General features: G+C 40.9%; 1 protein-coding gene across 2 annotated transcripts in view; it reads right to left on the bottom strand.

Moving 5' to 3' along the window:
• The window catches only part of KIF24 (kinesin family member 24), a 62339-nt gene that overhangs the window by 11165 nt on the left and 34431 nt on the right, over positions 1 to 16743 (bottom strand). For both annotated transcript variants that reach the window (XM_036854343.1, XM_036854344.1), the window contains 4 exons: positions 14754 to 14841; positions 7857 to 7978; positions 6936 to 7041; positions 495 to 566 (listed from right to left, as the gene is read on the bottom strand). In XM_036854343.1, the coding sequence (XP_036710238.1) occupies positions 495 to 566; positions 6936 to 7041; positions 7857 to 7978; positions 14754 to 14841 (388 nt within the window). The remainder of the gene's footprint in view (positions 1 to 494; positions 567 to 6935; positions 7042 to 7856; positions 7979 to 14753; positions 14842 to 16743) is intronic.

The following is a 16743-nucleotide window of genomic DNA, read 5'->3' as shown; positions in this document are numbered from 1 at the left end:
TTTTAAACTATAGATCTTAGTCATCTTTCCCGTCAGGACATGTCAAAAATCTAGCTCATTCTTTTTAACTGCAGCCATTATTTTTTGTCTTGAAACACTGGTCTAAGTCTTACAACTAAGGAAGCACCAAGTACAGCTGCACTACCATCCCCTTCAAAGGCTCAGAGACTCCACTAAATCAACAAGGTTTCTTTACATTAGAAATAAGCAGAAAGCTGTTGGATGGTGACCACTGCTGTCCCGCAGGGAGCCTGGCTGCTTCGTACTGCAGGTATCCCTGCCTGAGGATGCCCCTTTCTTCTCCAAGACTGAGAGCTCCTGGAAGGAACGTGACTCCTCCCCCTCCTCTCTCTGCCCCTCCCTTCCCCCTCCCCCCTCCCCCACTCCAGGTAGCATCACGCCTTGCTGGCAGTGGATGCTCTGCTGAAGGAATAAATGAATGGAAGAAGGAACACATGAGTGAACCAGAACTCAAAGCTCATATATAACTTTACCTGAGTTAATTTGCTTTGCCTGAAAGGAGTGTGAGTGTGTTCCTGATCCAATGCACGGATACATTCCTTCAGCTGCAAAGTGGTAGAATAATAAGCACATCAAATATCCCATGCAAAGTGAGAATAACAGATCAGATTTTTCTTAAATAAATCACAGTCATGCAATTCCCAAAAGGAAGTCAAAATGCCGTGTTAGTTTCTTGTTCAACAAGAAAAATCAAGCTAGACTGGGAAACATCATCCTGTGCTAGCTGTGCCTAGTTAAAGGCCCCCCAATTTAAAGGCTGTGATCCTAGAATTAGCCCTGATAGCGTAGAACAGACAAACCCAGGGACATTCCCACAGGTCCCAGAGTCCAGCTTATGTGGTGGCAGTTCTGGCTTGCCAGCTCCCTTTCTCTCCTCTTCTCACACTCTTCCCAACTACAAGATGCACTTCAATAGCGAAAATATCTATACTACTCCCCCGCCTCCCTGCTCACGCATGCACACCTATAGGTATGGACTCAAGTGCAGATTCAAGTTGTCTGGATGGGACAGGAGAAATTCTAGAGTCAGAGCTGGGAAGGAACTGAGAAATCATCTAGGTCTACCTCCTCATTTAAAAAAAAGAAGGGACTGTGGCCCATAGGCAAGGGCATGTCACTTGCTCCTGGGCAGAGCCCCTCAAAGAAGTGCTCATTGGACATCACTAGTGCTAGCAGACACCTGCATATGTAGATCTCTAGGGGCAACATGCCCATCAGAAAGAGCAGGGGTTGGCGGGAGAGGATCAGGGAGGAGAGATCTTCTATTTCTGAGTCCTGCATCTCCACTAAGCGGCAGTAAATGAGAAGAAAGGGAGGGAAAAGAATGGAAGGAATCCCTTGGCAGTGCCAGCTCTGGGAGTTCACCGAGAACAGGTAATTAGCTTTGAGAATCTGCTGTGGCTGTTCTTGGCAGCAGCTACAGATGCCCACAACTAACCTCTCTCTATCTAAGAAGCTGCCGGGTTATAAGAAGGTATAAGGGAATTTCCTCTTTTATTACAAATCAGTCCAATATCCCCAAACTTTAGCACTGGGAAGATTCTCTAGAAGGGACGAGCAGGTACCCAAACCTGGTCCCTGAGTTACACCTGCCCCTTATGTACTCAAATCCAAGTGTGGCTATCAATCTCTATGAGCCTTTGGGTCCCTTTAGCCTTGAATCAGAATGGAAAGTAGACTTTACTAAACTCTAAGGGAAAACCAAGGGAAAGACCCAGGAAAGAAGGGGCACCTTTGTGCACCTCACAAAGCACAAGATTTTGATCCTATTCTATAAGGCTTGTTCTCAGGCCCCTTTACATGCTATCGCCCATGTGAGATAGACACAGTCAAGCCCCAAAGGGTTCTCCAACTTCACAGGTACTTCTCAGGTTTCTTGGTTAATTCCTGGACCATAAATTTAAATATGAGAATCAAAGATTTCTAGCTAGAGGCTGTGGACCCTTGGCCAATTCACTTAACCTGAGCTTCAGAATCCTGATCTATAAAGTGGGAATAAGAGAACCTGCTTTGTTGTGAAGAGTAAACTGACTAGCACATAGTACGTGCTCAAATATATTCTGGGGCTCCTTGGAGAAATGGTTGATTCCAGGGCTAGGGCAGGGAAGAGTGTGTGACATCTTATACTACCAAAAGGCAAGGAGCTGCTCAAAAAATGATAGGGGCATGTCAAAAGGATACAGAAACCAACTTGAAAGAACTCCCAATGGCCATCTGGGATAATTTGAGCAAGAAAATAAATAATGATAGAAATGGATTCTAATTTAGCAAATAAAAGAAATATCCATTTACTATTATAACTAAATAACCAAATAAATAAATTAAAGAGAAAAAACAGCTCTTTCTTACAGCAGCATTCTAACTAATTAATGTAGAATGATGAACATAGAAAATCTCATCAGGTAAACACCACAGTAATAATTGTTGCAGGTAAGAATCATCAATGGATACTAAAATTAGGCAGCAAAAGTGTGATGTAAACAGGATATTTGCATAGTTTCAAAGTATCTCTCCATAAGATACTTATTACAAAGGGAATAATCATAACTTTACAGTGGAGTAACCTAGCACAAACCACCTTAACTCAGTGATCAAGTTTAACATCACCAGTAATAAGACATATTGACTGATATGATACACTGAGAAGCGTACAACTTCTGTGGTATTCTTGCTAAAAATTCATTATCTCAATCTAATAATGAGAAAATATTACACAAATCCAAATTCAGAGACATTCTGCAAAATAACTTGCCAGCATTCTTCAAAGGTGTTAAGGTCAAAATTGACAAAAACTGAGGAGACTACAGACCCATGATAACTAAATGTAACATAGAATCCTGGACCCGAAAAAGAACATTAGTGGGACTATTGATGAAATTCAAACAAGGTCTGTAGATAGTTAATAGTATTATATCAATGTTCATTTCCTGATTTAGATTACTATAGTTATGTAAGATGTTAACATTAGGAAGGCTGGGTAAAGGAATGCTACATGTTTATTTCTGTAACTTTTTTAAAATCTAAAATTATTCAAAATTTTTAAACAATAATAAAAAGATGCTGATTCTCTCACCTCTCAGCCTCCCAATTTATCCCTCATGAGGCCTGGAAATAATGTGTCTAGCTAGAGATTTCAGTTCTGATCAAAAGGACTTAAATACTGTGGAGGGGCACAAGACAGGACTATGCATCTATAAGAAGGAATGAGGGTCTCTGTACACAGCCATGGAGTGAGCTCCAGGATACTGTTAAGTGAAAAAAGTAAAGTGTGCTAAAGTACAGTATGCTACCTTTTTTTTTTTTCCTCCTGAGAAAGGGGTGAATACAAACATATATATTGGTAGAAAATCGTTTTCTAAGGGGAGGGAGGTAACAGGATTGAGAGGATAGGGAAGAACACTAGACTCTTCTGAATGTGGCTTATTTTATAACTTTAACTCAATACAAAATTGGTAAGCTTAAACACACAGAGAAGAATTATTTCAAGTGACTTTGCAACACACTATTATGACTGTACATCCCTAGTGGGATACAATTTAAGGGTAAAAAGGAAACTGCAAAGAAATCTTAATCTGAATTCATTAATCATATTATGAGTAATATTAACATGATTTTGGTATACATATATATTGAAGTAGAGCAAATAAATTATATTAATGTTGTTAGGAACTAAGAATTTTAGCATAAGAGAAAAGGGAGAGAAATATAAATTTTAAAAAGTTAAGCAAAAATCCTGTAGTCTTAATTTTGAATTAATTTATTAGTGTGAATCCCTGATATACTTTTACCTTTTAAAAAAAAAAAACTAGAGGCCTTCCCTGGTGGCGCAGTGGTTGAGAATCTGCCTGCTAATGCAAGGGACACGGGTTCGAGCCCTGGTCTGGGAAGATCCCACATGCCGCGGCGCAACTAGGCCCGTGAGCCACAATTACTGAGCCTGCGCGTCTGGAGCCTGTGCTCCGCAACAAGACAGGCCGCGATAGTGAGAGGCCCGCGCACTGCGATGAAGAGTGGCCCCCACTTGCCGCAACTAGAGAAAGCCCTCGCACAGAAACGAAGACCCAACACAGTCATAAATAAATAAGTAAATAAATAAACCCAAAGTTAAAAAAAAACAAAAAAAAACTAGGGCTTCCCTGGTGGCGCAGTGGTTAGGAATCCGCCTGCCAATGCAGGGGACACGGGTTCGAGCCCTGGTCCAGGAGGATCCCACATGCCGGGGAGCGGCTGACCCCGTGCGCCACGGTTGCTGAGCTTGCACTCTGGAGCCCACAAGCCACAAGTACTGAAGCCCACGCACGTAGAGCCCCAGCTGCGCAACAAAGAGTAGCCCCCGCTCGACGCAACTAGAGAAAGCCGCGCGCAGCAACAAAGACCCAATGCAGCCCAAAAAAAAAACACAACCTATTTACAAGCTCTGTCCACCAAAAAGGCCTAGAAGCGAGGACTACCAGTGGTAGTAAGTACCACTAGCACTCTAAATGGTCTCTAAATACCATTTCCCTCTAAAACCAAGGCTTGTTGAAGAAATGGCTGATTCAAGGTCTGGGGAAAAAAATGTACAAGATGAGCCTACAACATCTTGTCATACCAGAAAGCCAGGGACTAGTAGGAACATACTTGAAAAGACTCCCACTGGCCAAAAATGTGTAATTTAAGAAGAAGAAGAAGAAAAAAAAAAAAGATGACAATGAATTTATAATAATATGAAAACAAACAAAAAAATAAACAACAACAACAAACTCATGGTCATGTTTAGGTTACCAGGACATCAACTCGTTCTGAAAACTGGTGAGTGAAGGCAAAAAATCAAGCATTTATCTTGCCTCCATTGTATGAATTATATTTCAGGATAATCAGATAGTTGTGGGAAAGTTCTTTCCAGTTAATAAATACAGAAGGAATATTAGAATTAGAATATCACCATTTTGGAATCCCTAATGAAGCAATGGATAAAGGTAATAATGCTCATTGACAGCTGCTAAAACCATAAGGTGAAAAAGGTTGACGGGATACATAGTAATGGAGGAATTAGACTGATAACACTTCAAAATCACAAAAAGAGATAATCAGACATTCTGTACCTCCTGATGTGTTCCTATAGAAAGTCTAAGAACTACTCATGAATTATTCTTGCCAAAAAAACAGAACTTAAATCTGATCAAGCCTCTAGATCAGCATTTTCCCAATCAAAATATGTGAGCTGCAAATACAAACCATATATGTAATTTTATTATAATAGCCATATTAAAAAGAAATAAAACCATATTAAAAAGAAATAAAACTAATATGTATAAAATAGATAACTAATAGAACCTGCTGTATAGCACAGGGAACTCTACTTGATTTTGCTGTACATAGAAACTAACACAACATTGTAAGACAACTCTACCCCAATAAAAAAAGAGAGAGAGAGAGAAAAAAATAAAAAGAAATAAAACCAGATGAAATTATATATTATATTAAACATATAATCTTAACTGTATATTAAATATACAATCTTAATTATATATTTTAGTTAATCTGACACATCCAATAATATTTTGGCATGTAATCAGTATGAAAAAATATTAATGATATTTTATATGCTTCAATGTGTAATTTACACTTAGAGCACATCTCAATTCAGACTAGCCACATTTCAAGTACCCAATAGCCACATGTGGCTTAGTGGCTACCATTTTGGACAGCACAAATATAAATCTTAACCACTTTATAGAAAATAGAGGATAGAGTACCATGTTATACATCAACATGGGATGCAGTCAGCCTAATCCAGAATGTGGGAAATCTCACAGGTCAAGTGACTGAGTTTTCTTCAACAAATACATTAATATTAAAAAAAGAGAGAGAGGGGGGAAGAACTGATATGGCATGAAAGAGGAATATCAACCAAAAGCGATCCGAGGATCTTGTTTGTATCTTGAGTTGAATAAATCAACTGTAAAATGACATTTATGGGTCAACTGGTAAAATTATAACACTTACTGGATAACAGGTATCATTAAATAATTATTTCTTTAGGTATGCAATGGTATTATATTAAAAAATAAGCGTCCTTATCTCTGAAATACATCAGTAAATATTTGTGGAAGAAATGACATGATGACAGGATTTGTTTTAAAATAATCCAACCAGGGGAAGGAAAGGGTTGGTTAGATTTTTCGCATGTTGAAGCTGGGGGACAAGTATTTGGGAGATCATTATACTATTTATTCTACTATTATATGTTTGAAAAAATAATTTTAAGACTTGATGAGGGCTTCCCTGGTGGCGCAGTGGTTGAGAATCTGCCTGCCAATGCAGGGGACACGGGTTCGAGCCCTGGTCTGGGAAGATCCCACATGCCACGGAGCAGCTGGGCCCGTGAGCCACAACTACTGAGCCTGCGCGTCTGGAGCCTGTGCCCCGCAACGGGAGGGGCCGCGATAGTGAAAGGCCCGCGCACTGCGATGAAGAGCGGTCCCCGCACCGCGATGAAGAGCGGCCCCGGCTTGCCGCAACTAGAGAAAGCCCTCGCACGAACCGAAGACCCAACACAGCCAAAAAAAAATAAAAATAAATAAATAAATAAAGTAGCTATAAAATTAAAAAAAAAAAATCAGTAGATTCAAAAAAAAAAAAAAAAGACTTGATGAGAGGGAGAAAGTGTACCTAAGTTAACCATTCAAGCAACTGCAGAAATACTTCTCTGTTCCTAATTGTCAGGGATTGACCAGAGGAAGAGAAGACAGGGAGAGAAGGAAGAGTTGTCTAGAACTGCCGAGAATCTGATTGGGCGACCTTCATCTCCGTCTCCAACCTTGGAATTCCACTGCCTTATTCCACCCCACCCTCACCTACTGTGGCTGCATGTAAAGAGGGGCAAAATCTCTCAAGAATGATTTTCAGATTAAAGGTTTTGAACAACTTACAGCCAGAAGACTCTGGTTTATTTCCGCACCTTCCATCTTTGTCTGTCTGTCTGAGTCTCTGGCATCTGCTGCTCTTTCACTGCCAGCCAAGTCAACAAAAGAGATCCTAGAGAAAAGACACAGCAGGGATGACTTCTTTGGGGCTTTGGTTTATTTTTACATCAGCCAGCATTTTGTGACCCCAGGAAGAAATCAACACTGACCCATCCTCAGGAAAGTAAAAGACATTACTGTCAGCTTTCCAAAAGTATTGCAAGATTCTAATCTGTCAGTTACTGCTGGCACTGTTCACTTAGACCCTTCTGTTGGTTTTAATCATTTGTGAGAAAGTATGACTGAAATTAATTAAACATTCTTCCCATAAGGCTAAATGACCACAATGCAAATCACTTAGGTGACCACTTAGATAATTAAATAGAAACTTCTGTGGGCTGCTTTCCAGCAAACCCCCCTCCCCGCAAAAAAAAAAAAAAGACTCATTACTCCGAGGTGAGATAGGTTCATCCATCACTGTGGCAGAGTTTGCTAAGATAGCACCAGAGAGGCAATGAATGTACCCAGTTGTCTTATGGCTTCTTTCAGGAAGGATGGATTAATTTTCTTTCTTTCTTTCTTTTTTTTGCCTGTAAGCTCTCTGAGATGCATTTCCTACTATTCCTCTGCTGATACTGTTTTTCACGTTAGAAGCAATCAATGTCCCTTTTAATAACTTAGGGTTGACCAACAATAGGTCATTACTTCATGGTTAATCAACTGATGGCACTTTAGTACACTGATTTATTTCAGAGCTAATAACTCTACTGTGTATCCCTGAAATAAAGAACTCCACAGTGGCAGGATGTCCTATTGTTGACAACACATATTTCAAAGTCACATTAGGGAAAGGCACACAATGCGATTCCCTGTGTATTTCCAGCTCACCTGCCAAATGTCCTCTTGGCTGAATCTTTGATCTGAATTTGGATGATAGCATGAGAGCGGGAGGAGTCTGCATTAACTCCAGTGGCCCCAGTGCTGCGCTCCTTGCTGCCCTTCAAGATCACCTGAAAATAAAATCCACAGGGTGACTTCTGCAAGGAATAAACAAAGCCCTCTGGCTCCTAAGAGTTCACTGAGAGCAGCAGAGACCAGACATATAGCTTTGTCAGTAGACTGCAGTCTTTTCCCTCTATGAGGAAAGCTGCCTAAACTCTAAATCATACAGAATAAATACCCAAGAGCAATGAAAACAATGTGGAATACTAATCTTGGGGGAGAACATTCAATAGCTCAAGAGCTAATTTACTTCTTGATCTCATATACTCTTTTTAATATCTTTGATGGATTTATCCTGACTAAAATCCCCAGGGCATAACTTGGCTCCGAAGTAAGGTCCCATAATACCCATCTGTCGTAGTAACCGAAGCAAAGGACAGAAATGTGCATCACAGAATGAATGATCACATCCACCTGTTCCACCACGATGCAGTCATAAAGGAGACCAGGACTGATGTGTGGGAACATGGAAGTGATGAGTTATCACAATTGCCATGAGCCCATGATTTCCCTTGAGACCACTGCCCCTCCAAATGGGAGTAAAGGCTAACTTGGGTCCCTCTGGCCACAAAGGAATGGGGGAGAAGAGGTGAAGCCTCAGGAATGGCCTCAAGCCTCTGAAAACACAGCCATATAAGAATATCCTGCCCTGATTTGGGGGAGTGTTGATTACTGAGAATCAAAAAGGTGAAGAACTTTAAAAATATTTGACAGAATCCTCACAGTAGCCTAAGGTGAGGTGAGTATGATTATTATGCCCAATTTACAGCTGAGGAATAAATTCAAAGGTTGATTTGCTCACCAACAGCTGTTTTGTGGCAGAACCAAATTCCACATCTAGTATGTCTGATTCCAAAGCCCATGTAGTTTCTACTACACTGTGGGGCACTTAGGACAAATTCATCTATTTTGCAGTGAATTAGACTAAGAAAGTCCTATCTAATTTTTTTCTCAATCTCTCAGAAGTTTAATTTTTATCATATTGAACAAAGCTACAGTTTCCAGATTAAGAGTCCAAAAGTTGACAGAGTCAAACCTTCAACAATAGTCCATAAAATATCTTAACAAACAGGGGTAGGTACTTTTAAAAAAATTAACTAACTGATAATAAATTCCTCCATGGCCTAAGCAATAGTTACGTCTCTAAATATTATCAGTGAGATTCAGAATTGTATTTTAGAATCAAATTTAGAATCAAATTTTAAATGCACTCATTTTGTAAATAGCTTGCTAAAAGTTTAAAGGGACTATCTGATGAATCCTTTTGTAAAGAGCAGAAATTGTTAATTTACAAAACTGGATTATCAACTGCATGGATAGCATGTTGCTGCTAATCAGAAATCAGAAGAATTAGAACAGTAATCCCTTATACTGGGTGTGGCAACTGCCCAAAAAAAAGCACTGATAACTAAACCTGGATGCTGGCTAGGTCACTTAAGCCCAAATCTATAACTGAACCATCTAGTTTGTCTGCCTATCTATCTATCTATCTATCTATCTATCTATCTATCCATCCATCCATCCATCCATCCATCCATCCATCCATGCCTCGCTTCAAGGCTTGCCGGATCTTAGTTCCCCGGCCAGGGATTGAACCCGGGGCCACTGCAGTGAAAGCACAAAGTCCTAACCACTGGAATGCCAGAGAATTCCCATGAACCATCTAGTTTAAATGCACTTCCTCATCCTGGCCTCTCTCTATCACTCTGATTTCATACTTTCATAGATTACAATGCAATGATGAGGGATTATTTTAGATTTGTATTAGTCTTTTTTATCAAACTTCTTTTTCATTAGAAAAGAAAGACATGCTTACTGGGGAAAACTTAGAAAATACAGGAAAAATATAAAGAAGAAAATATATACCTTCCATAACCCCAGAGTTAACAAGATTCTGGTGCATTTCCTCCCAGGGTTTTAGGGGTCTCACAGCTCTTTTGAGATATATATATATATATATATATATGTCTTTTACAAACCCCATGAAGAGACAGGGGAGATCTTTTAAATGCCTACATTTGTGAATTGTGTAAGCAATATGCTTGATGGATAAAGAAACGATCACAGAGAAGTTAAGTGGCTTATCCAAGGTCACATAGGCAGAATATGGTCAGGCTAGGGATAGAAGCCAGGTACCCTCTGCCACATGTAATCAATGATGTTACTTCTGCTGGAATCTGATGAGAGCTCAGAGAGGCCTCAAGGCCATACCTAGTCAGGAACTGTGGATACTGATAGGAAGCTCAAGGGGTGACCTTGTGGTTCATCCCCAGGGGAGTCAAGAAAGACTGTCTTGGGCTTCCCTGGTGGCGCAGTGGTTGAGCGTCAGCTTGCCAATGCAGGGGACTCGGGTTCGAGCCCTGCTCTGGGAAGATCCCACATGCCGTGGAGCAACTAGGCCCGTGAGCCACAACTACTGAGCTCTGCGCGTCTGGAACCTGTGCTCCGCAACAACAGAGGCCGCGATAGTGAGAGGCCCGCGCACCGCGATGAAGAGTGGCCCCCGCTCGCCACAACTAGAGAAAGCCCTCGCACAGAAACGAAGACCCAACACAGCTAAAAATAAATAAATAATAAAAATAAAGGAATTCCTTTAAAAAAAAAAAAAAAAGAAAGACTATCTTCTGAGGTTCTATTATAGAGTTTTATACTTGGCTTTTCATTATGCCATGATGTACTAGATACCTGTGAGTGTGTCTCAGAAAATCTAACATGTTGAGGTGACTTTTCCTGACTAAATGCCTTTTAGAGAAGACATGAAGGAATTTCTGGTCCATGGTCCAGTTTCCTCAGCTTCAGTAACAGTCTGCAATCACCATGTTTTTCAGAAACTGTGGTATAAAGCAGCTGAGCTCTGAGGAGTAAAAATGAGGCAGTCTGTGAAGATCATTAGATAGACTTCTGTAAATGATATACAACTCAAGTGTAGCAGTTAAGAGTAAAATATGAAGTTAGACTGTCTGGGTTTACATGCCAGCTCTGACAATATGGTTGTTTAAACTTTTGCAATGTGAGAAGTTTTATAAATCACTTAACTTTTCAGGGCCTCAGTTTCTTATCTATAAAATGGTAATTTCATAGGTTACTTTTGAGGACTAAAAGAGATAATATGTAGTATGTAAAGCACTTAGTACTACGATTGGCACATCATAAGTTCTCAATAAATATTAATTAAAGAAAATATACTAAAGAACTAACATCTTTTTTTTTTTTTAATGTATTTATTTATTTTTGGCTGTGTTGGGTCTTCATTGCTGGGCGCGGGCTTTCTCTAGTTGCAGTGAGCAGGGGCTACGTTTGTTGCAGTGCGCGGGCTTCTCACTGCGGTGGCTTCTCTTGTTGCGGAGCACGGGCTCTAGGCGCGCGGGCTTTAGTAGTTGTGGCACGCGGGCTTCAGTAGTTCTGGCTCGCGGGCTCTAGAGCGCAGGCTCGGTAGTTGTGGCACACGGGCTTAGTTGCTCTGTGGCATGTGGGATCTTCCTGGACCAGGGATCGAACCCGTGTCCCCTGCATTGGCAGGAGGATTCTTAACCACTGTGCCACAAGGGAAGTCCCAAGAACTAACATCTTTGTGTAAACTTCCAAAACTTAAACTATTTCTTTTTAAAAATGTAGGGACTTCCCTGGTGGTCCAGTGATTAAGACTCCGTGCTTCCAGTGCAGGGGGCATGGCTTCGATCCTTGGTCAGGGAATTAGGATCCGCACAGCAGGAAGCGAAGCTTCATCTGCCGCTCCCCATCACTCACATTACGCGTTATCACCTGAACCATCCTTCCCCCACCCCCAATCCATGGAAAAACTGTCTTCCATGAAAGCGGTCCCTGGTGCCAAAAAGGTTGGGGACTGCTGCTTTAGACAAATCATGTTATGTAAGTAGTAAAATGGGGACCTGCTACAATAGAAAGTAGAGACAACTATGGAATTCTGTGGCACTGGGAAATATTCAGGGACTTATTAATAAGAATCATAGCTGTGACAAATTTAACTAGCATCACAGTAAGCATTATATGTATATTATCTCATTTCCTTCTCTGTCACACAATCCAATCGTCTGCTAACATCCACATATTTCGGGCTCAGAAAGGTAAAGGATGTGCTCAAGGACACACGGCACTGGGACCCAGCTCCATCCAGACTTTAATCACGAAGCTTCCTGCACAAATACCAAAGACAGGCTATGAGCACTTCAGTAGGATAGGCACTGTGTATAGACTAAGTCTCTATCACCGGCATACAACTGAGGCTTATCTAGGGGAAGCTCTTACTCTGTGGGCCTCTGCTACCAACTACAGCCAAGGCAATGTTAAAACACGAAACAGATTTATTAGAAGTTCAGGAATGGATACCTGTAAGTACACGAAATGTCTGTAGGAATGACTTAAAAGCCCAAAAACCTCTACAAGGGAAAAAATGCCCATCATTTGCCTGACAAGCAAAACCTTGATTCCAAATCTGGTTGCATCAGCAAGTCCTCTGTAAAGGCAGGGAAGTCCTGGTCCCTGCATTGGTAAGACCAGGTAATAAAATACACCTGGAAGGAGAAACTTCTTGGAGGAAGGACAATCCTGTGTGAAAAATGAAGCTGCCACTTGTGCAGGCAGGTAACAAGTAGCCATGCCTGAGTGAGCCTGAGGGTGATCTGCGATGGTGACATACATGAAGATGACACCTGAGGGTGACACTTGAGCAAACACATAGGTGATACCTGAGTGAGCGTGAATGGTGACACCTGAGAGAGAGTGAAAGTGTGACACCTGAGTTAGCAAGTGCTGTTGTTTCAAGTCAGTAAATGTTTATGAGGGTAACCATGTCAGATATCCATAATTTATATCAACTTTCCACCTTGATCTCAGCTGGCTTCCTTCTTGTACAACCTCATATGTATTACAGACTGCGGGTATCAATGGCAATAATATGTTCACTAACAAGAAACTTCTGCTTGTCTTAGAAAACGCACCTTAGGATAGAGCAGTGCCATAAACTCTTCCAGGGTGAGAGCGATTTGACACCAGATTGCCCACTAACATAGTTATGACCCATAGCCAAGGAAAAGAGACTTCCTTTTAGTGTTTGATCCTTTCCCATTCAATTGGTCTAATTTCCAAGGACAACAGCATCGTGAGGACCAACTCTCCTGAAACTCCCAGCCAAATGAAGGAATGACTAGGGGAGGTAGGGGCAAGAGGACCACAGGGAATAGGTGTATAAGAAACAATTGCCTTAGGACTCTGCAGTGGAGGGAGCTCTGGACAGGTTAAGAATGGTCAACAGCCTCAGAAGAGCCCTTCAGCACGTCCCACACACTTTTGTTCTGTGCCTGCCTTTGCAGTCACTAGAAAGGGGCTCTTGGCTCTTAGGTGACTGTCTAAAACAGCCACACTAAGGTGCCATCCTTGGATTTTGGGTACCAGGATTCAGGAATCTGATAATCACATAAAAACAAGGTTCCAGCCCTTAAACAAAATTTACCTATTTGTCCCAAGAAAAAGAAACTGTTAGAAAAAGACATGTATTAATGGTGGGCCACCTCGCCATTTCACACACCCAAGTCCCTGGAGGGATGTACTGTGAAGCTGTTCTAAAGGTGGGTATTGTCAAGTACCCAGCCTGTCCTTTGAGCCTTCTCCCTTTGACTCTAGCCAGGCTTGTTGGATATACTAGCATGACTATGATGGCTGCATGTTAGAATCACCTTGGGAGCTTTTAAAATAATACCCACCTTCATACATTGCTAGTGGGAATATAAAATGGTGCAGCCACTTTGGAAAACAGTTTGGCAGTTCCCCAAAAAGTGACTCAGCAATTCCACTCCTAGGCATATACTCAAGAAAACTGAAAACGTACGTCCACACAAAAACCTGTACCTGAATGTTCATAGCAGCATTATTCATAATAGCCAAAAGGTTGAAACAACCCACATGCCCATCAACTGATGGATGAATAAAACATGGTATATCCATACAACAGAATATTATTCGGCCATAAAAAGGAATGAAGTACTGATACATTCAACAACATGGATGAACCTTGAAAACATTATGCTAAGTGAAAGAAGGCAGAGACAAAAGGTTGCATATTGTGTGATTACATTTATATGATATGGCCAGAATAGGTAAATCCAGAGAGATAGAAATTAGTGGTTGTCAGGCACCAGGCACAAGGGAAATAAAGAGTAACTGTTAATGGTACAGGGTTTCATTTTGGTGTGATGAAAATGTTCTGGAATTTGATAGTGGTGATGGCTGTACAACTTTCTGAAAATACTAAAAAAATCACTAAATTATATATTTTAAAAGAGTGAAAAAAGCAGATTTTAAATACCTTTGGAATGATACACAAAATACTAAAAAATATATTAGTTGCCTCAGGAAAAGGGAATGGAAGGAATATTTTCATTGTACTTTCTGAATTTTGAATCCATGTGAAGGTATTACCCATTAAAATTTTTATTGAAAATAGAATATTTCTCTCCAGCAGCCTTTACCAGAGCCCACTACCATAAAAATACACATTAGCAGCTTTTGAAACTGGCTCAAAAGTATCCTCTCATGCATTAGGCTCTCCCACATGCTTACTTCCCACTATCAAGGCATTGAGACAACAACCTTGTAGAGAAAGGAGCCAACCTCTCAGAGTAGGATTCATATTTTATAAATGTGAAATGGTATGTTTGTCGTCGCCCTTTGCCTAAATCTGAGTCCATTATATTTGCGAGATAGCAAAATGAAGTCTTCCCTGGTACTTAGGCTGCTACAGTGGGGTAGTAAAGGAGGAAGAATTACCTCTAAGAGAAGCTCCACACTATCCACCTGAAGTTCTCGCAGTCCCACTATCTGTACCACATGCTTGCTATCTTCTCTTGCGAAGAGCCTGCGGATGCAAGAACATCGTTGGTTTGGCAGAGCTTCAGTAACAGACTCCCCAGAACCCAACCCACCACTCCCCATTAAGTAGCAGTTTTGCTGTTTGGGTGGGATCGATATGCATTCTCCTCATCGCCCCCCACACCTCCTGACTCCAGCCCCAGGCTTCAGAGGCAGTCTTTGATTGTTTTAAACAAATCAGCATCTTTGGCTACAATGAATAGAATGAGCATTTAACCCAGACCTATGCCAATCAATGGATGGTGTATTCCTGGCTACAGTGATTGGTTCAAGAGTGGATATGGGATCTTCGCTGGTCCCATCAGAATAAAGTCCTAGCCTCTGGTTGTTAGGTGCTCTCTTTTCCTCTCTAGAAGTGAAAGCATGTGGCCCTGGGAGCAGTGGCAGCCATTCTACATCTACAAAAGAGACAGTTTTGGAATGAAGCTAATACCATGGAAGGTAGAGCAGAGAGATGCAAAGAAACCGGGTCTTCATAACATCACTGAACTGCTAGAGTAAAAAGACCCTAAGACTTGACTATCCTCTAGGCTTTCTAGTTATATGAGCCAATGACTTCCCTAAATGCATAAGCCAGTAAGAGTGGGGTCTTATTTTACTAAATACTTTCAACATAAGGAGTCCTGATACATCTTCTAAGGAAGCAAGGAAGAGCCGGTGTTGCAACTGAAAGCCTCAGGCCTGCGTGTAACAAAATGAATGGTTATGGTCTACCATCATCATTGAACCAGATCCACCAAGGGGCATGTATTGAATCTATCAAAGACTCTAAGATTATTTTCTCCCTTAATAAGATACTGATTGCCAAATAAAATAAAATAAAATAAAATAATAATAATAATAATAATAATAATGGAATTTCACTTCATAGCCAAAAAAAGATTTTCTCAAAAAATTTTTTTCTCCATCTAACCTTATCCCAAGTTTCCAAATTTTTACAGAAGGATAGGAAAACAGCCTCACCAATGCCCATGATCTCTCAGAAGACAACTCTATTGGAACAGTTAGGCTTCTGGAATAAAAGAAGGATCTAGCTTTCAGAGCCTTCACATCACTCCTGAACATACTTCCCAGGCCCCAGAAAAGTTCCTAATGAATAGCCTAAAATGCACTGCTGTATTTTTAAATCATATAAGCAAGAAGTATATTTTTATCACTTTTTATGCAAAGGTAAAGACAACTTATCTTCTACTTTAAAGAGTTAATCTTAAGATCTTTAAACTTTGGTTTCTAGTTTAAGAGGTAGACTGAGCACATATACTTCTATCTACCTTTGACAAAGCCCCTCTTATAGAAAATATATTTTATTTTAAAAACAACAGGATAAGTCATAACAGCTCTAAACAAACAAGAAAGAGTATTATCAATGGAGCAGGACATTTCAGAAGTCTCAGAAAGGTAGGAAATAAAGAGATATTAGCCAATTAACCAGAGACATAAAAAAAAAACAAACCCCAAAATCCCACAGCTCAAGACACTTTCAGAATAAGTGTGGGTATTCCCTAGTGAGCCCTAGAGAAGCTTTAAACCCAGGAGTTAGCATATTCCCATCCCCTTGGCTATAATTAAAGAACGTAGAAATAACAGGACAGTATATCGGGGTCATTCATTAAAGAACTGCACTCAAAAACAGCTGGATGGGCTTCCCTGGTGGCGCAGTGGTTGAGAATCTGCCTGCCAATGCAGGGCACACGGGTTCGAGCCCTGGTCTGGGAGGATCCCACATGCCGCGGAGCAACTAAGCCCGTGAGCCACAATTACTGAGCCTGCGCGTCTGGAGCCTGTGCTCCGCAACAAGAGAGGCCACGATAATGAGAGGCCTGCGCACCGCGATGAAGAGTGGCCTCCACTTGCCGCAACTAGAGAAAGCCCTCGCACAGAAACGAAG

The sequence above is a fragment of the Balaenoptera musculus genome, chromosome 6, assembly GCF_009873245.2.
Source record: "Balaenoptera musculus isolate JJ_BM4_2016_0621 chromosome 6, mBalMus1.pri.v3, whole genome shotgun sequence".
NCBI classification, from domain to species: Eukaryota; Metazoa; Chordata; class Mammalia; order Artiodactyla; family Balaenopteridae; genus Balaenoptera; species Balaenoptera musculus.
The sequence above is the reverse complement of the archived record's forward strand: the minus strand, read 5'-3'. Positions and strand labels throughout refer to the sequence as shown.